This window comes from Halichoeres trimaculatus, unplaced genomic scaffold (genome assembly GCF_033239565.1).
Source record: "Halichoeres trimaculatus isolate MK-OKI-2021-1 unplaced genomic scaffold, fHalTri1.1 fHalTri1_scaffold_21, whole genome shotgun sequence".
In the NCBI taxonomy this organism is placed as follows: Eukaryota; Metazoa; Chordata; class Actinopteri; order Labriformes; family Labridae; genus Halichoeres; species Halichoeres trimaculatus.
Genome location: NW_027437199.1, coordinates 13,942,924 through 13,963,830, shown reverse-complemented (window position 1 = coordinate 13,963,830; position 20,907 = coordinate 13,942,924). Strand labels below are relative to the sequence as shown.

General features: G+C 40.5%; 2 protein-coding genes and 1 long non-coding RNA gene across 3 annotated transcripts in view; 2 read left to right on the top strand and 1 right to left on the bottom strand.

The window, feature by feature from the left end:
• Window positions 1-7,582, top strand: part of slc13a4 (solute carrier family 13 member 4) — a 16,700-nt gene extending 9,118 nt beyond the window's left edge. Inside the window, exons 8-15 of the mRNA XM_074698126.1 lie at window positions 464-583; window positions 1,532-1,633; window positions 1,790-1,891; window positions 2,116-2,210; window positions 3,315-3,424; window positions 3,956-4,117; window positions 5,172-5,309; window positions 5,476-7,582. Of these exons, the coding sequence (XP_074554227.1) occupies window positions 464-583; window positions 1,532-1,633; window positions 1,790-1,891; window positions 2,116-2,210; window positions 3,315-3,424; window positions 3,956-4,117; window positions 5,172-5,309; window positions 5,476-5,613 (967 nt within the window). The 3' untranslated portion in view covers window positions 5,614-7,582. The remainder of the gene's footprint in view (window positions 1-463; window positions 584-1,531; window positions 1,634-1,789; window positions 1,892-2,115; window positions 2,211-3,314; window positions 3,425-3,955; window positions 4,118-5,171; window positions 5,310-5,475) is intronic.
• Window positions 7,581-9,617, bottom strand: coa6 (cytochrome c oxidase assembly factor 6). The gene is made up of 3 exons (XM_074698133.1): window positions 9,396-9,617; window positions 8,424-8,578; window positions 7,581-8,285 (listed from the first exon to the last, which is right to left on the bottom strand). Exons 2-3 carry the CDS (start codon window positions 8,565-8,567, stop codon window positions 8,187-8,189), a joined length of 243 nt encoding a protein of 80 aa, XP_074554234.1. The 5' UTR covers window positions 8,568-8,578; window positions 9,396-9,617; the 3' UTR covers window positions 7,581-8,186.
• Window positions 9,087-20,907, top strand: LOC141810514 (uncharacterized). The gene is made up of 3 exons (XR_012600112.1): window positions 9,087-9,114; window positions 10,992-11,136; window positions 20,841-20,907. It is a non-coding gene; the product is annotated as an uncharacterized LOC141810514 (long non-coding RNA).

The following is a 20,907-nucleotide window of genomic DNA, read 5'->3' as shown; positions in this document are numbered from 1 at the left end:
GAGGGACTGGTATCAGCCAATGCAGATTCAGATCCAGTCGTAGTGAGGATGAGGATGAAACTAAGAATTATGTTTTGGCAACTTTGTAAACCAAATTGATATGAAATATTTTTTAATTGTATTATTATGTTACAGAATTATACTTGTTTAATGTGTAGTGAGTGTAGTGAGTGTATCTTCAACACTAACATGAACTACAATGTAGCTGTAAACCTCTTCAGTGGATAAGTGAGGAATTAAACTTGCTCAATTTTGAAGTTTTTGCTAAAGTTTCAGGTAAACAAGAGTGAAATAGTTCAAAACTTCTGAGCTGCTGAAGTTATCGTCTTTCATGATATTTTAGCTCTGACAAATGTAAAGCAGAGAAATGTCCTGTGGATGGGCCTTTTCTCACTGATATTTGATCTATGTGAGTCAGTATTTGTTCTTCTCTGACTCCATGACTCCCTTTTTTGTCTTTCAGTCGTTATCCTGATGCAAAGGTGATAAACTTTGGCACATGGTTCATCTTCAGCTTCCCCATCGCAATCATCATGCTGGTCCTCACCTGGCTCTGGCTGCACTGCCTCTTCCTGGGCTGCAAGTGAGTTTATTGTATCTTTTTTATCTTACTGTACTGTGCATTTTGCATCTCCATGTAAAACGCTGGCTGTCGAACCCTTTTAATTAGGGGCGGGAGAAAAAACTATGTTTTGTAGTATTGGGAGTTTTTTTTTTTTTAATTCAAACTAAAGTCCTTCATTCTAGTCTTTGTTTATGAGCTAGGTTGGAAAAAAGTCAAGATGTCAGGTCCCCTGAATAAGTATTAAAAACTGACTCACATGTGATCTGCATTTTTTGGGAAATTGTGGCTACTGATATAGTCTGTAGACATTATCATCATCATTGACAATGTTTTCACTTGGTCTGGTGTTAAAAGGCAAACTAAAAATCTCAAAAATCAAAAATATCAAAGAATCCCAATTTAAATCGTATTGTCACCTAAAAAATTGGATCGGGAGAACAGCAAATCGCCCCAGCCCTACACTTCAAAAAACTGAAATCTCATCAAGTGTTTTTGTCTTTTTTAAAGTAAAAATCGTCTTATTATACTCGATATGAGACACTTTCAACTTATCAATCCAGAAAAACGTCTTGTTTCAAGTTAGCAGAGTACAAAAATGAGGTTTAAATCACTTGTAACCAGTAAAAAAATCTGCCAATGGAACAAGAAAAAATTGTTTGAAAATTTCCTTGAGACTAGAATAATGTCTTAATACAAGTAACTTTTCTTTTGTTCCATTGGCTGATTTTTTTACTGGTTACGAGCAATTCAGACCTCACTGTTGTCCTTAAATAACTTTAAACAAGACATTTTTCTGGATTGGTCATGGGAATTTGGCTCATATTGAGTCTAAAAAGGAATTTTCTACTGAAAATAAGACAAAAACACTTGATAAGATTTCAGTTTTTGCAGTGTACTTTTAATGTTCTGTTATCCAGAGATAACTAAGTGAGTCGATGTGTGGTTTAAGTTGTTGTGTTTGTTCAGCTTTAGGGAAACATGCTCGTGGAGTAAGAAGCGCAAAACCAGGAGGGAGAGGATGTCAGAGAAGAGGATACATGAGGAGTACGCAAAACTGGGCCCTATCAGGTGGGTGGATGCATTCTGTTTTCTTTGTTTTAGGTCTACGTGAATGAATCTTCCTTACACACCCAGACATGACACCCTGGCATGATCTTCTTATTACTGATCCAGTTTTCACTTACGTGCTTCTCTGGTTTCTGTGTACGTATGTGTGTGTCCTAGTTACCCAGAGGTGGTGACGGGTGTTTTCTTCATCCTGATGACTCTGCTGTGGTTCACCAGAGAGCCTGGTTTTGTGCCCGGCTGGACGTCTCTCTTTGAGAAGTGAGTACCCATCATGCTGCACCTCAACACCGCAATTGGTGTCATCACCATTTAATTAGTGATCAGAAAGGTGCGAGTGGCTTATGGTGTTTAGTGCAGTTAAATAAACACACTGTCACCTAGTAGCAGCTTTACATAAACTCTAACACATGAGTTTGTTAGGTTTTCTCTTACACCTTCTTTTTTTAATAAAAAGTGTGTTTAAAGTGTGTTTTCCCTCTTAGGAAAGGGTACAGGACTGATGCCACGGTGTCTGTCCTTCTGGGCTTCCTCCTCTTCCTTATCCCTGCCAGACCCTTCTCCTCCTCAAGCGACACAGGTGAAGTCCACAAGCTTTTTCTGAAACACTCGCCCTACTTTTTGTCGAAAGGGGTTCATTTTGTTTGTAACTTTGAATTAAAGAAAAGAGGTTTTTACATTCTACTCTTTCATCAGAAATTAAAAAAGGCTTTATTGAACATTAGAAACATGCAAATTATTTTGAGAAGAAGAAGTTTAGGAATAATTAAGGGAGGTAAAAAGGGTGATTTATTCTCTGTCTGCACTGTCAGCCTGCACAGGTTGATATACTGCCTGTGTGTTTTTGAGTCATTAGGTCAGAAAGACCTCTGAGTAAAAAAAGTGGCTCAACTTCAGACACTGATGTTTTCCCTGTTGTGCAGTGTCTAAAATGCTGGAAGAGTCAGATGTTTGTTATTTTCACTGTGCCACTCAACGTATGTTTTAGTGCTGACCTTGTCAGTCCACTAACCTTCTAACACTGTGACCTAAAGGATACAGATGTAGTTAGAGCATGTTAACAACTGCAAGGTATTTGTGTTTTTCTTATTCCTCACTCTTCTACACAAACGCAAAATATTTGGGAGTTTGTTTGTAAAATTCAAAATATGTTATTTAAAAGAAGCCTTAACTACAAGATGATAAAATAGTAAAATGATATTTTTTTAAGGGGTGTTCAGATCAGATCACGTGATTTGAAATTGGGGTCAATCACATGGTTACAGACTCGATTTGTACTGGACATTACATCCCAATCAGAATCGGATATATTTATTTATATTCTCTTATTATTCTCATTATTTTTTATCAGATCTAAAATGTTTCAAAACAAATGTGAAAAATAACATCTTAGTATTTACTATCATTGTGTGGTGGTACAGAGTCAGACAGTCTCAACCCCACTCAGAAACAACGCAGGGCATTACATCAGAACACTGACAATATTGGTTGAATGCTGTAAAGTGAAGCAGAACATGGCAGGAGCTTAAAGCTGGGAGCGTGACTTGGGACTTGGTATCGGCACATACACAAAATCAAATGACTCGGACTTGGACTTGGGGGCAAAAATACCTGATTGGGACATCTCTAATATTTTTGGCCCATTAGCTATATGGATGTGTTTTTCATGGTATTGAATTTTCAGATGATGGCTCTATGGCTCCAATGATCACGTGGAAGGACTTCCAGAGACTGATGCCGTGGGAGATCGTCATCCTGGTGGGAGGAGGCTACGCATTGGCTGCAGGCTGCAAGGTAGTAAGAATGTGTTTGTGTGTTGTTATATTACCGAACTTCACACAGGTAGCGTAAATCGAGGGTAAGGAGCCATTACCATCTTAAAGATAAACCTCGGGTTGTCCAACAAAGGAAAAAGAAGCTTCTAAATAGGAGGGTCTGTCGCTCTGATTTTTGCATGTTCAAATTATGTAATTTGTGGATGCTACAGGATTTGTGTAAGTGTTGACAAGAGGTTGTTGTCATAGTTTAAGTTGTAGGGAGAGTGTATAATATCTGTCTGACATGCTATTTTTCTCAGGCAGGCAAACATTAAAACAGTGAATCACTATAACAGGGAGTGTTAGGATGACAGATTAAGCCATGCAGGATTAAAGATAAGTTGTGATCTCAGCTAAGTTTGGTTTAAAACTGACGACGAAACTTCTTTGTAGCTGGAGAGATTTTGGTAAATGTGGTTACAGAATGGGACAGGAGAAACAGACTGTACTTTCTGAGGATACTTATGTGTGAGTGTGTGTGTGTGTGTGCGTGTGTGTGTGTGTACAGGTGTCAGGCCTGTCGGTGTGGATCGGCAGACAGCTTGAGCCCATGAGTGGCCTTCCTCCATGGGCTGTCACCCTGCTGGCCTGCCTGCTGGTGTCAGCGGTCACAGAGTTTGCCTCCAACCCAGCCACCCTAACGGTCTTCCTGCCCATCCTGTCAGCGCTGGTACGACACCCACTCCTTCTCACGCCAACATGATCCTTATTGTGAATCATAAAACACACAAACATGATTAAAGTGAGAGACAGGGGGGTTAAAATCATGTTGAAAAATATTTTTACATTAAAGATAAAGTACACATCAGAGTCTTGTCTGAGCCTGCACCCTGGCAATAATATCAGTTTCCTTGCTGTCCTAAAGAACAAAAGCATATTGTAACATTTTTCCTCAAAATTTGTTATTTTGACAAGTTTAAAAAACTTCAGCACATTTTCTATACAGTAACACTCAAACACTGCAAAACACTGAAATCTTATCAAGTGTTTTTGGCTTATTTTCAACAGAAAATGTCTTTTTAGACTTAATATGAGCCACAATCAACTGATCAGTCCAGAAAAACTGTCTTATTTCAAGTTGTTTAAAGAAAAAAAGGAGGTCTGAACAAGTCAGAAACATCTGCCTATGGAAAAAGAGAAAAGTTACTTGTATTAAGACATTTTTCTGGTTTTAAGCACATTTTTGAGCAAATATGTCTTGTTCCATTGGCAGAATCTTTTTACTTGTTACAAGCAATTCAGACCTCATTTTTGTCTTGAAGAAACTGAAAACAAAACATTATTCTGGACTGATCAGATGAAAGTGGCTCATATCAAGTATAATAAGAAAGTTTTTACTTGAAATAAGACAAAAACACTTGATAAGATTTTCTTGTGTTGCAATGCAACACTTCTCACAGTTAGTAAACTATGAAAAATACTTTTTTGATTAAAAGAAAAAGGAGAAAAAAAATGTATACCTGTAAATACTTTTCTTACTTAAGGCACATTTCCTCCAAAGTGGCCGTTTCACGTGAAAGCAATGGTTTGACTTTGCTCCCACCATGTGGACAAATGTTCTCTTTTACCATGTGTTGAACATCTCAGACTAGTGTTCGTGCTAATGCATTCATGTGACCTTTGACCTCTTTTTAATTTTCTTACTTCTTCATTTTCTCCATCTCCTTCTTACACCCCCTCTCCTTTCTCTCGTCATTGTTTAATCCTCATTTCCAACCTTCCAGTCGGAGACTCTGCAAATCAACCCCCTCCACACTCTGATCCCGTCCACCATGTGCGTGTCATTTGGGGTCATGCTTCCAGTGGGGAACCCCCCCAACGCCATCGTCTTCAGTTACGGCCACGTGCAGATAAGCGACATGGTACGACAAACACACACGCAAAAAAATGGATAAAGCTGCATGCTTTTTGTGCACCTGCACCATCAAAAGGCTGGAGAGTGAGATGTGCCAAAGAAGAGTTACATAATCAAAAATCATTCTTTCTTAACCCTTAGTTAACCAAAACCACTTCTCACTCTTCCTCCAGGTTAAAGCAGGTTTTGGGGTGAACCTGATCGGCGTTGCGGTTGTGATGTTGGCCATCACTACTTGGGGGGTTCCTCTGTTTAACCTGACTGAGTTTCCAGCCTGGGCAGCAGATAGGAACATCACCGGCATCTTATAACCACCACTGGGAAGAAAAGGTGTTGAACCATGAACCACTTGAAGGACTGAAAGAGAGGAAGAGATGGGGCATTGTTTCTGCAAAGAAATACAAAAAGAAAATGATGTGTGGTGTCAAGGGGACAGCTCAGAGATGAGGAGCCCTTTCTTGCTGGATGTGTTGGAGGAAGATGGATAAATGTGGGACAGCGGAAAAGAGGAGGGGAGTGAAAAACCATTACATGTTTAGATTAAGTAGTTGAAATTATTGTCGGCTGAAGGGGGCATTATTAAAAACACGGAGAACATCTTAGTGAAAGTGGCAAATGTGTGGACTTCTACAGAAGCCTTTTTCTTTACCTCTGTCAACAATGTCAGCTGTAGATAGTTTTAAATGCCCCTAAAATGATTTTGGTGATCAATATCTGATACTATGTTTAATGATTTTATAGCAGGAATGATAAGTTTAGATGCTGCTTGGCCTGAGTGCCATAATAGTCGACATTTTAATAGAAAGTAGCAGAAAGGTCACAGCACACAAGCCTCTTTCTGCTGCATGCTTGCTGAACTTCCCCTGCACTTAACTGCATTGCTCACAAATCACATCCCATAAATAACAGCATGCTGGGCTGCTGATGAGAATTTTGATAAGTTTTAGAAAACAGCGTGAAAAGGGTCTTCTGTTATTAAAATATATACACAGAGCTATTTTAAGAATTACTATCTATATGAGCTGTTTCTGAAAGCTTGTGTATATTTTGCAAAGCATTAATATTCACCTTCCACAGATGTTTCCTTGCCTTAAAAATGTTTGTGTACCAAAGTTTCTGAAGCTCACGCCACATTTTCCACAAAGCGAGTTGCAATACCACTAAGTGCCTTCACAGTAGTGTTTTTGTGAAACTACTCTTTAAGAAGGTTTCTAACCTTACTATGCTGTAATCTTAGAGCACTGCAGGAACCAGTCTCAGCAATGCTCTCCAGAAATGAAAAGCAACATTGCAGTTGCTTTTTGTGCAATCTCTGTCTTATTCTTGTACTTGATGCTTTTTCAACATTAGGAATGTACTGTTTTAATGAACACATAGCTCCACAGAGGCTGTATAATCACACTGGTGTGTATTCTGAGACACACTCAAGCCATTTTTGTGTGAATAGACACAAATTATGGCTGCTTGTGCATCTGTAAATGTTCTCTTTAGCTGTGCATTATTCAATAGCTTCTTTTCCCTCTGATTGTTGGTTGGATGTTTTGTTTTGTTTTTGTTTTTTTGTTATGATGCATACACCTGAAGACTTCAGGGTTTGATTGTGAGAAAGTGAAAACCTTACATTTTACTATAAAAGGTTTTTCTTTTTGCAAAAATAATGATTTTAACATGACGGATTTATTCTATTTCAGTCAACAGGTTGAAAACAAGAGTTCCAGGAAAACTACATAGCTTGAAGTAAAACATATGCTTTTGACTATACATTTCAGCGGCATTTTAAGCAATGGGAGGAATATCTCCGGTCTTTGCTGAACACTGACGTGGTAGCATCAGTGTCCAAAGCCTTAACAGAAGTACGACAGGCAGGGGGTTTATGGTGTTATAGTTTGTTCAATCAATTGTCAAATCACATCAACTGTCATCTGGTGGTGAAAAGGTTTGCACACAAGATTCACTGTACTGTGCAGAAATATAAAATATATGCTTTATATTTTTACAAATTTTTAATGTAATTTTTGCATTTTTTATACCACTGCATTACAAGTTTAGGTCTTAGGTTTCAAACATCTTGATGGTGTTACAACAGACCTTCAACCCAGTGGCCACACTCCTTTGTAAATACACACAGATTTTTAATAAAAACGTTGATGTACTTTGCCTGTTTCCAGATGAGCTGTAATATTCCTAAATTATGCTTGTCTGATGTTTATTCATATTCAACTCAAAACTTAGAAGTAGGGTGATACAACATTATACATGCACAACAATAAAACCACTGAAAACCCTGATTTGAGTGATTGTTTAATTCATGTTCTGACATTTCTTTTTTTATCAAATGACACTCTGTCACCTGGAAACAGAAGGCAGGAACCAGTTAAGATCTGTATTCATGTGTAGAATAATTTAATTGATTCGGATTTCTAAGGTATCAGTGCAAAAGTTCATCTAAAGCAAACATTTAGCAGAGGTAACAACTGTGCACCACAGTGGCTGATAACAGGAATAAAGAAGACAATAATCCTTGGATCATGTTGACAGTGTTTGTTTCTCTATGGATGTCCGCACAGCTCAACTGATCGAGTATCTTGGTCACTAAGGTGTGTCCTGAATTAATTATTAAAATATATCTGGGTAGTGTCCCATTACGAATCCCTCCGATATCAAACACATCAGACCAGCTGAGCCGCCTCTCATCCTGCCTCTTGAAGCTGCTAATACAAATGCTCTCTTGTGGCAGCTTTTATTTATTTTAGAAATAAATTACTAAGGTGGTTGGTTCAAGCACTCAGGCCACAATAATCTCCTTTTTACAGTGCGCACCTCTGGCCCTGATTTGATTGGGGCGTGTTGTCAGTTTCTCTGCAGAAAGTCTGTGATCCTTTGGTTATGATGGCTGCTCAGGACCTTCAGCAGGTGTGAAGCCTTCTGTCGCCATCTTCTCTTTGTATTTCAGGAAGTCTCTCCTCTTTGTGAAATATTTCACCTATTGTGGAAATTTTGAAAATTAAAAACCAAGCTTAAATTACATCAAATGTTATATTACTGTCTGACCTCATATACTACTCCAAACACAGAATCAGGCAATAACTTATCCCAAAGACAGAGGTACGGGGCAGCTTACCCACTGAGCAGGACAATTTGCTTCAAACTCGCTCTGGAACTTCTGGCAAGATTCCGCATTGTCGTTATTGTCATCCAGACATTTCCACAGCAAATCCCTGGCACCCCAGCACGCCTTCCGTTCAGCAGAGTTTGGAGCTGACATGGCAGCTTAACCTAAACAGAATATTGGGATGGGTAAGTTGACGTGCATATTTTTACTCTCTGCTATGGCAAGCATCACCTGTGTCATAAAAATAATCTGAACAGCTGGATACTCTTTGCAGTATGTGCAAGAACTATTCTAAGAAACTACTTGAAGAGTCCCAACAATGGGATATATGGCAGAACATGTCCACCTCCAGGGCCTTGAGGGGAGCAGGTAAGACTATGGCCGACCTCTCTTGTACGAGGAGTAATTTGTGTGAGGTTTCCCATTTAGTGTCATAAAATGAAAATGACATAATTTAGTGCCTATTCAACTTAAGTAATGTCTTTGTGTGTTCCGTGGTCAGTGGTTTGGTAAGAACCACGTGTCCCCTTCACCTTTCAAACTGAACTAAACTCACCTGCTCTAATTCAACACACCTGTTGCCAAGTGGCAATTAGCAATTAAGGGGGAAACAGCGCCATCTCGTGGTAAACAAAAACCGTATAAAAAACCTCTTTCACCAGATACAGTGGAGTGAATTAGACGCAAGCTAACACCACAGGTAAGTACGAGGATGAAGGGTAAAACTTAATGACTTTGGGATCCTCCCAGGTTATTTGAGACCCAACTTGCACTACTTACTGTTTGTATAGGCCGTGAATTTACCGTTTCTTCTCAACTACAATGGATAAATATCTGAGTTTATTCACTTTATCCCACTATAGTTCGCTCACCGTAACACTAACCTTACAAATATATAGACCCCACATTTTACTCTTCAAATGCAGCCAGTATAAACTGAATGTGGTGAAACGTGCTTTCATCAACCGAACTGCCACTCACCAAATCCAAGCGATAAAGCCCCAGTAGGACTTATTCCTCCCAGCACTCTTTGTTACGTCCGTCGGTCACTCCATAGAAATCCAAACTGACCACAGTACAGGTATCGGACCACAAACTCTTGACTTTTATAACAAGTTAAGTACACCCGGGTAGTGCAAACAGGGTTTGTATGTAATAGGTGTAACGTGAAGGACGCTCATACTAGCGTTGTATTGTCGCTTAGTGATGACGTAAGACGCTCGGGGTGCGTTGTTTACTGTACACCAGATGATGGCGTAGTTCTTTAACATTTCAGTCGTTAAAGACTTCTCTTTTCGTGCTATGGCAAATTTAACTGGTAATAGGGGGAATATAAATCTGCTGTCAGAGAAAACAGCAACATTAATTATTTATTTTGTGTATAGAATTACCCTAAGGCCGACATGACGTTTTGTTGAATTAAAACCCGTTTTAAAAAATCAGATGAGATTACCTATTTGCAACAATTACAGCCGCACACCTCTCTGAAATAGTTTATTTTCCCTAGTGCTTCAACAGTAATGTTATCTTGTGCTTTCTGCAACTCGTGCCAAAGGTTTTCCTTTGAATGAGCAACAGACCTGTCTACTTTGTTTTTCATCTTGCCCTTTGATGAGGGTGCTGAGGTCCAGACTTAAGGGGCAAGTGAATGACACAAATCACCTTAAACAAAATCACAGAGTAGCTCTATCTATGACCTTTATGGCATAGTTGTGGCTTTGTAGATATTTCATTTGTTTTATGGGTATTTTAATGAAAAAATTTGGAGGAAAAAGAGGCCTCTTAAATATGCCAAGTGTTCTAATTATTTTGGTCACCACTGTATGCATGTGGTCAAAATGTACTAGTTTGTTAAAGATATAGTAAAACAACTTCAAAATCACCCAGCATTTTGTTTCAAGTTGTAAAAGCAAGAACCACTATTCAAAAAGAGGAAAAGCAGGTATGAATTTAACAATAAAAGATAGTTCTCAGTTATCTGAACAGTTTATATGAGTTGATTATTAACACCAGAGATGAGGTAGGAAAACTAGGCACTAAGAAAACTTTAAATTCAGAACATCAATTGAACAAAATCTGACATTGAATACACAAGTAGAAATTCAGAAATTGACCAGTGACAATATCTAGACTTAACGTGATTGTTAGACAACCCAAACCATCTAATTTTAGTGCACAGAGAAAATTCTCAGTGCTCTACTTTCCCAGCAAAAAGCTTCAGTGTTTGGCTTTTAGCCTGTGTGCTACCTTCAATAATGTAAGGAATATTTTATGTTTCAAGTTTAACATTTTGTTCTGTTGAGGAACAGTCATATCCCCAAGTAAGGCAAGTTTAATAGAATTAGACAGATTTCATTAGCTTGCCAGCATATTGGATTAAAATAAAGAAAAAACAAACTTTTGAACATTCTTCCTCCCATCAAGACTCCTCTCTCCAAATCACACCAAGTTTATGCCATCAAGCTATACATGAGTGTAAAATAAAGTTTATTTGTGTCCATGGCTTGGCAGTGTAGAAAAGCAGAATGAAAATGCATGGTGTTGATTAACTCCTCGTCTCTTTTCTGTCTTGCTCAGCCTCGGTGATGGAGAATAGCCCCTCAGGTTGCCATGGTGCCCAGCAGCAATCTATCTCAATTTGTCTGCTTATGGGAACTGAATGAAAGTATAAAAAACAAGTACTCAGATGGCAGGGTGAGGTGCTCACACTCTCCTTAGAAGAGTAAGTGTTTGTCACCCCTGTGTGTGTGTGTGTGTGAGTGCCTTGAGTGTGTCCCTCTTCAGCTGCTTCAGAGACAGGACTTTATTCACTATTCATATCACACACTATTTACTGACCTCACTTCAAGTTTGATTTCCCCCACTGACAATGAGTGTTTCATCACAGTTTGCCCCAGTTTAGGGATTTAACACCAACGTGTTTTCTGAGAGCATTCTTTCTGAATGCATTAAAATGTAAGTGCACACAAACCTTGAATCAGAGCAAATGAAAAGTTGAGCCAAATCCTGCTATGCTGGTATTTCAAAGATATTGTTAGAAAAGCATTGAGTATGCTTGTGTGTCTGTTTGTGAAACAGCCAAACATGGAGATGGCAGCCAGAAACTCTTGAACACTCTCATGGACGTAGCAGTCGATAGTTTTCTGGAAGATCACTCTGTTTTAAAGATCTGTACAAACTCTCTTCAGTGAAGGGATCTGATTGGCTGCTTCAGGTCAAGAAGTGATCCTGACCAGAGCTGAGGGAAGTGCATTCCCCTGGAACGTTGAATGAACGTTGTTTAGAAAACAACAAATTTAATTTCTTCATTCATGCATTTCTAAAGACAAGAAATCTTCTTCAATGTTGTAATCATGATTCAAAGTCAGATTTATGTGGGCAAAGCACCCTAAACCACAATACAAACACACACATACACACATCTTAATACAAAACAATCCACCAAGATGAGGTAAAATAGAAAATACAATAAAAACAGTTCAACGATCAACAAGATAAAAGCATTTGTAGCATTAAGCACTCTGTAATGTGAAAAATAACATCTTAAAAGCACAATTATTGTTTTTTTTTTTATTTGCTAAACACAGTAAACAACATTTTAGGGACATGGAAATATGGTTTTCAGTGTCTCATCAAAGTTTATAAAGAGACACAGACCACACAACAACAGACAAAGAGGTCAGTTAGAGGAAAGGGGAAGAAAGGGGGGGTTTGATGTTTACAGGGTCAGGGTGGGAAAGGTTTGAAGCAGTCTGGAGGTTCATGGGTAATAGAGGAGGGGCTGAGGGGCTGAAGTGAGGAGGTCACTCCTGATCACTTGGTGTTTTTCTGCTCCACCAGAAAAGACCCAGGAACCTTTCACTCAGTGACACCTCTGGACTTTTAGGTGTTTCATCTGCTGCTGCTGCTTCCTCAGCTATCGGCCCATCGAGGGTCTCCACAGCATCCTCCTCAGAGGTTGTTGATATCAACTCCTCCTCCTCCTCCTCTTTCACAGCAGCCTGCTGGATGTCACTGATGGTCTCCAGGAGAGAGGCCTTCTCCTGCTGCCACTGGGCCTGTTGTTTGTCAAGGTCTCTCAGCTCTGAGAGGAGCTGTGCCCTGTTGACCTCCTGCTGACATTTCAGGAGCATCAGCTCCATTTTTCCCAGGAGAAGAAACCTCTCTCTCTGCCACTCAGCCTTGATGTTATTTGTGGCTTCCTGGGCTTGTTTTAGAGCAGCCTCCATCATCAAGGTGGTCTCCCTCTGATGTTCCAGGAGACAGGACCTTTCCTCCTCCCTCTGCTGCCTCTGAGTCCTCAGCTCCTCTTGGGCCTCGGACAGAGAGGCTTTAAGTCTGGAGGTCTCCTCTTGCTCAGACAGACGAAGAGATCTCTCCTCCTCCAGTTTCTGTCCAAAGCTCTTCAGGTACTCCTGGGCCTGGCTCAGGGCAACGTTCAATCTGCTGGATGTCTCTTTTTCTGAATGATGGTTTGATCTTTCCTGCTCCAGCTGCTGCCTCTTGGTCTTCAGGTCCTCTTTGGCCTGGGACAGACAAGCTCCGAGCCTGTAGGTCTCCTTTTGCTCTGATATGCGAAGAGACCTCTCCAGCTCCAGCTGCTGCCTCTGGGTCCTCAGGTCCTCTTTGGCCTGGGACAGAAAAGCTCCAAGCCTGGAGGTTTCCTCTTGCCCTGAGAGACGGAGTGATTTTTCCTCCTCCAGTTTCTGTCTGTAGCTCTTCAGGTCCTCTTTGGCCTGGGACAGAGAGGCTTTAAGACTGGAGGTCTCCTCTTGCCCTGACAGACGGAGTGATCTTTCCTCCTTCAGTTGCTGTGTATAGTTCCTCAGGTCCTCTTGGGCCTGGCTCAGGGCAGCAGTCAATCTGCTGGATGTCTCTTTTTCTGAATGATGGTTTGATCTTTCCAGCTCCAGCTGCTGCCTCTGGGTTTTCAGGTCCTCTTGGGCCTGGGACAGAGAAGCTTTTAGCCTGGAGGTTTCCTCTTGCCCCGACAGATGGAGTGATCTTTCCTCCTCCAGTTTCTGTCTGTAGCTCATCAGGTCCTCTTTGGCCTGAGACAGAGAAGCTTTTAGCGTGGAGGTCTCCTCTTGACCTGACAGACGGAGTGATTTTTCCTCCTCCAGTTTCTGTCTATAGTTCCTCAGGTCCTCTTGGGCCTGGCTCAGGGCAGCCTTCATTCTGCTGGATTTTTCTAACACTGAATGATGTTTAGATCTTTCCTGTTCCAGCTGCTGCCTCTGGGTCCTCAGGTCCTCTTGGGCCTGGGACAGAGAAGCTCCGAGCCTGTAGGTCTCCTTTTGTTCTGACAGACGGAGTGAGTTTTCCTCCTCCAGTTTCTGTCTATATTTCCTCAGGTCCTCTTGGGCCTGGCTCAGGGCAGCCTTCATTCTGCTGGATTTTTCTAACACTGAATGGTGTTTAGATCTTTCCTGTTCCAGCTGCTGCCTCTGGGTTTTCAGGTCCTCTTTGGCCTGGGACAGAGAAGCTCTGAGCTTGGAGGTCTCTTCTGTACTCAGGGCCAGGCTCCTTTCTGTTTTTTCATGCCTCTGCTTCTCAGTCTCAAGGTGGGCCTTCATTTTCTCCAACTCACATACTGCTTCCCTTGCTCTGGCCTCATGAGTTTGAATCTGACCCTTTAGCTGCTCTACCTCATGAAGTAAAGCCATTTTCTCTTCTTCAAGTCTTGAGACTTGTTCCCCTTTCTTCCACTCTGTAGGCTGTGATGTTGGAGGTGCCACAGAGTCCTCTTTCTCTTTTTGGAAGCCCTCTACATTCAGCTCCTCCTGGGTGAGATCTGACACCAGGACAGGAGAGGATTGTGCAGAGCTGTCCTCTGCTTGAATTTTGTTCCTCCTCCTCTTCTTTTTTTTCCCGAGGTAATAGTTGACAACCTCCTGGTCAACGAGTTCGATAGTTCTCTCCTCAGGTTGAGGATCAGGCTTAGGTTCAGGCTGGGGTTCAGTTTCATCTTGGGGCAGAGGTTTTTGTGACTCTGCAGGCTGTGATGTTGAAGGTGCCACAGAGTCCTCTTCCCCTTTGTGGCAGCCTTCTGCATTCAGCTCCTCCTGAGTAAAATCTGATGTCAGGGCAGGAGAGGATTGTGCAGAGCTGTCCTCTGCTTGAATTTTGTTCCTCCTCCTCTTCTTTTTTTTCCCAAGGTAATAGTTGACAACCTCCTGGTCAACAACCTCAATAGGACTCCCCTCAGGTTGGGGATCAGGCTGAGGTTCAGGCTGAGGTTCAGGGTCATCTTGGGGCAGAGGTTTTTGTGACTCTGCAGGCGTTGATGTTTTAGGCACTGCAGAGTTCTCACTTGCTTTTCTGCAGCCCTCTGCATCAAGTTCCTCCTGGGTGTAATCATTTATCAGGAAAGGAAAAGATGATGCCAAGTTGACCTGGCCTTGCCTCTTGTTCTTCTTTTTCCTGTAACTTCTCTCATAGTAGAAGTTGTCCAGCTCCTCTTCAACAACCTCTATGGGTCTTGCCTCAAACTGAGGTGCCTGAGCCTGGGGGTACGTTGGAACACTTCTGTAGGTCTTATTTCTGTCATTTCTGGCAGACCTCCATGTCCACTGAGCTTTTTCTTCCACTGAGGCTGGTTGAGGTTCAGGCAGAGGCTCAGGCATAGGCTCAGGCTTAGGCTCAGGCTGAGGCTCAGGCTTAGGTTCAGGCTGAGGTTCAGGCTGAGTTCCAGGCTGAGGTTCAGGCTCAACTTGGGGCAGAGGTTTTTGTGACTCTGCAGGCATTGATGTTTTGGGCACTGCAGAGTTCTCACTTACTTTTCTGCACCCCTCTGCATCGAGTTCCTCCTGGGTATAATCATTAATCAGGAAAGGAAAGGAAGATGCCAAGTTGACCTGGCCTTGCCTCTTGTTCTTCTTCTTTTTCCTATTACTTCTCTCATAGTAGAAGTTGTCCAGCTCCTCCTCAACAACCTCGATGGGTCTTGCCTCAAACTGAGGTGCCTGAGCTTGGGGGTACATTGGAGCCCTTTGGAAAGTCTGATTTCTGCCATTTCTGGCAGACCTCCATGTCCACTGAGCTTTTTCTTCCACTGAGGCTGGTTGAGGTCCAGGCTGAGGTTCAGGCTTAGGCTCAACTTGGGGCAGAGGTTTTTGTGACTCTGCAGGCATTGATTTTTTGGGCACTGCAGAGTTATCACTTGCTTTTCTGCACCCCTCTGCATCAAGTTCCTCCTGGGTATAATCATTTATCAGGAGAGGAAAAGATGATGCCAAGTTGACCTGGCCTTGCCTCTTGTTCTTCTTTTTCCTGTAACTTCTCTCGTAGTAGAAGTTGTCCAGCTCCTCTTCAACAACCTCGATGGGTCTTGCCTCAAACTGAGGTGCCTGAGCTTGGGGGTACGTGGGAACACTTCTGTAGGTTTTGTTTCTGCCTTTTCTGGCAGACCTCCGTGTTCCTTGCGCTTTTCCTTCCATTGTGAAAGTAACAAGTTTGCTAGGATTCACCAAGTGCGTCTGTGCGTCTTGCTCTGCTGGCTTGACTGTAGATACTGAGCTTCTGGCTCTGATACACTTATACCCCTCAGCCAAGGCCCTCTATGACATCACAATGTACTCTGTGACATCACAGGGGCAAAGGCAAATGGTGGAATTTTAAATTTGAATCAAAACAATCACTGGACTCTGTTTTGTTAAGATTGTTTTTATTTAAATTCAAGACCCATGATGGCCGATAGCTGAGGAGGCAGCAGCAGCAGATAAAACACCAAAAAGACTGAAATATCATTATTTTTCTCATCAAAAGGTGCATAAAGTTACAAATACTTCTGAACTTGATGATCTTTGAACTCTTGGTGGACTGTTTTGTACAAAGATGCTTGCGTTAATGTGTGTATGTGTGTGTTTGTGTTGTGGTTTAGGATGCTTTGTCCACATCAATCTGACTTTAAATCAGGATTTCAACATTAAAGGATTCCTTTTTTTTTAGAAATGCATGGATGGAGAAATTAAATTTGTCTTTTTTTCCTAAACAAGGTTCATTATAAAAATTATTCAGTAACAGAAAGTGTACAAATGCCGAGGGTTCTTTTTGTTTGTTTGTTTGTTTTTACATTTGTGAATCCTTTAAGTGCATTTGTGGATTTGTTCACGTATTTGTAAATATTTTACATGTTAGCAAATCTTTTTTTAACATTTGTGGTTCAGTCAATGCATTTGCAAATCAATAAGAAATGTTTCAATCCATCGCTAGCGTTAGCCTTTATGCTAAACGATTCTCTTATCAACTCTTTACACGTGAGTAGTCTGCTGCAGCTACCTTAGCTTAGCAGTTAGATAACATTTCTCAAGAAAACTCTGGTTCAGGATTTCAGTTTGAAGTTTTAATGAAGAACTGAACACACAGAGAAATGTTCATTTTTATCTCACAGGAGATTCCCGTCAGCAAATCAAATGACTTTGTGAAGGAAAGAAAGAAATGTAGCCCAGTATTTCATGGAGAGTGTGAGGAGACTCGATTTAAAGGAGGGCAGTCCTTCAGTAAGAAAACCTGTGGCCTTGCTGTGCTGTGCTCCTGTCTGTCAAGATTCACTTCACAACGGTCTTAGCAGTTTGTTTTAGAAACTGGGAACAAATTGAACAAACCCTCTCACACCATGCCTTTCAATGTGTTTGATCTAGACCTGTGGAGTTTTGGATAAAAGTGAGGTGTATGAGTGAGGGAGGTGGTTGTCGAATAGCCTCAGTATCTGCTGTACAAATTTTATTACCACCGGCCGAAGTGTTTTTTTTATTGTTTGTTTATTTTACTTTATTTTTTTTAGCAGTGCTTAAGAACAGCTCTTACACCTCAGAGGTGGAAACAATCTGATGAGTTTAAATCTCTGATTAGAGGCTGGGCTTCTTGCCATTTATCATGTGATGCAAAACTTAGCTTGTTTGGTACACCATACTGTGTAACCATGAGACTTAGAGCATCTCATCAGGAGAAAATCTAACGGAGGTGAGCAGGGTGCAAAATTCAGGGTGAAATTCTTGACTAAGTTTGTCTCTTGCATAAATATTCCTGTGAGGTAAATTTGTTTCCCAGGGACATTTCATCCCTTGAACGGCTGCTCATTTAAAGCAGATGACACCATCTGAGGCTTATTTCTCCTCTCCCTGTCCTGATTCAAGAGCGGGTTTAGCCCTGTCGGATTAGCATATATGTCTAATAACTCAGTGTGAGTGTAAAAGATGTTCAAAAAGGAAATGTATGGCTTTCTTCAAAAACCAAAGCTGTACATAAAAGATCTATGAATCCTGAGCTCTTTTCAGGACTACCTCAGCAGACTTGAGAAAGTCATAATCATTGAAGCCTGTATGTTCTCAACATAGGTGACAGCAGTAGGATTCAAAGTTTAATCCTGGAAGTTTTGTGGCTCAGCTTGATGAGTACTCTCATAGTCATAAAGCGCTCTTGTGTTGCTGGTTTTAAATGTGATGTGAGACAGGGACAGGGATATCTGTTTCAACAGTTTTTTTAGCACTTAAAAATCTCATCCCCATCATCAGAGTGATTACCTGTGACATAATGGAGTTGGAGAAGAAGCTCAAGTGCTAACTCGCCTCGAGGTTACAGGTTAGACAACATGCTCGCATGTCTCCCCCTGGAGACTGGCAGTAGTGTAGGTCTCCAGCTCTGTCTTCCCCAAGCAGCAACCTCCGGTCTAACAATATGAGACAATGCAGAAGTGCTAAAATCTGCCGTTTCTTGAGTGTCCGCTTGAGGCTGGTCCGGAAGTACTGGAAGCCACAAACACACCGAGCCAAAAAAAAGCCATTTTCAAAGCAGAAATTAACCTATTTAGAGCCTGGTTCAAAAAACGTCTCTTGTCTGAGTCGTTAATTTTACTATCAGCACCCACTGTACAGGGGTGAATTTTTTTCTAACTCGGCCGTTCAGAGGATATTAAGAGCGTGAGCTCCCCCAATAAGAGGCACAGCTGAGGGTCACGTGACTGACAGGTGCCCTATGGCTGTAGGCGAAGCCTTTGCCACTACCAATATGGCCGCTATAGCTGATGATTTTCCATTTCAGAAACAGAAGGGTGACAAGACTACGTCCATGTTTTATACAGTCTATGGTCTTCTCCTGATCATTTAAATGCGGATATGGTCAAACTTTAAAGAATAAAAATACAATGTTTCTGACATCTGTATGCTGCGGTGATATGAAGTAATTATTGTGCTGCATTGTAATCAAGTCATATTTTTCTCTGAAAAAGTTTCTTTTCCTTTAGTTATTAGAGGTTCAAAAACAGGGTTTTACGTCACATTTAACAGTGATTGACCACTGCCGTTCTTGTGTTGTTTTTTTGAGAATACTGAGCTATGTCAGCAGGGGACGCTAAGAAGAGATTAGACTAGATTAGGAAAAAAAGTGATGTTTTTTGTTACCCCAGCTCCACACAGAGTCATTACTGTGCAGACTAGTGGCACATTTTTCAAGATGGCGGAGCTTCAGACAGGGGTATTTTGGTTTTAAAACCGTGCAAAGGTAAAAGCGGAGCCACGTCGTCCATTCTATATAATGTCTATGGTCATTACTCTGCTGTGACCTGTCGGTGTTCGTTCAGCCAGAAAGTCATGAAAGCATGACAGTATTTGCTGCTTGCAGTAAGTAAAAAAAAAAAAAAAAACTGGCAGTACAAAAGACTTTTAATGCACTTAGGGCTTCCAATTAAGTCAAGTCAGATGGATTATTTTTTTTGACGTACACAACTCACACTTTCCTCAGCTGCATTGAACTTATTTTGCTGTTCTTTGGTCACAGCAGGCTTTGTGTTCACATGATGCATTAACTTTATGACCATCATAGATTGCTCCACTGCTCAGTGAGGGCCTCAACAAAACAGAAGCACAGGCAGTTGTCAGTTAACCAAAAACTTAGCTCATTTTCCCAGACACTTTGAAACGGGTAGTGTGTGTGTGTTAGAAAACAACATAGGAGTAGATTTTCACTCCTGTCCCATCCCACTCCCACAGAAAACCCCGGGCCAAAGTAAGAAAAAGTATCCAGTCCCATCCCTTTCTCCCATTTTTCCCCTTCTTTTAGTCTTTAGGCAATAAATTGAATTTGATTCGATTTTCTCTCTATTCTTTTCAAGTTTACTGTTGGCTACTGAGAAGTGTAGTTCCTTATACTTGCATTAGAGTGAAGGCTTATTGGAAGTAAACTACAAAATGGTGGGGCATGTCACATATTATATTTTATCTTCCTGATTGGTTCCCACTCCCGTCTGCTCTCATTAACTTTTTGTCTTGTACTGTCCAAATCCCGTGATTAATATTAGAGATGACCCCCATGTAGGGCTGAACAATTAATCAAATTTAAGCTGACGTTGAAATGTAATAGAATGCAAAACAAGTTTTAAAGTGCATGTAAGAAGAGCAGTCCACACATTTAAATATTTCAGTGGTTGAGCCAAAACTTTGTTTTATATTTGCCAAAACTTTGTTTTATTTTTCCGCACTTAAGTTTGTGTTTTGTTATTGATGAGAGATCACATTTTTATACATTTGATATACATGTCCACACACTGTTTCTTTTTCATTTTATAAAAAGGTGCTCTCCAAATGTTGACAAATTTCAGTGGTTGAGCCAGAGATTTGGCCTTATTTATATTTCTGCACCTTATTTTGTGTGAGATTCATAGAAGAGAGAATTCATATTTATTTGATCTATTAATAATAATAATAATAATAATAATAATAATAATAATAATAATAATAATAATAATAATTATTATTATTATTATTATTATTATTATTATTATCATTTATCTTTTAATTTTTTCTCCTTTCTCTGATTTTATTTAGGGTAATTAATGATAATATTATTACTTGTCTACAAGGCTTTAAGTTAAATCAATCAGTCAATATTCTGATGTGATTGAAATAGTTAAAGATACATTATTCATATCAATTCATCCATCAATTAATCTCATTTCATCAGAACATGTTGGCCTGCCCCACAGGAGAGACTTGTTTCTATGTTGACAGTATCCTTTGTTGTGTTGGTCATACTATAGAATGGTTTATTGCTTGTGTTAAATGAGTAATGTGGAAGATTAACATCCCTCCCAAAAAATCGTATGCTTAGTTGCAATATTGGTCCAAAAAAATCACAATGAGATTGTTTTCCTAAACCATTCAGCTTTACGTCCCATGCTGCGGGAATTCCATGGGACTGTGTGAAAAAGCAAGATGATCATTCTTAAGAACCCTTTCTATGTCATAAAAGAAGTATTGGACCACACTGAACAATTTCTAAAGATGCACACTCCTGATCACTTTGTGAAGATTTCTTTTTGCCGTATGCAGAAGCTGCTATGTTCTGTTGATGTAGAGAAAAATGATAATGTCTTTCTTCCAAACTAGAGACGTCATTCCTGATTACTTTTTTCTCTTTCTTTTAATATAGTTGAGAGAACGCCTGCAAGACTGGAAGTGCATTGATTCTCAAAAAGGCAAATTCTGGAATTGAACAT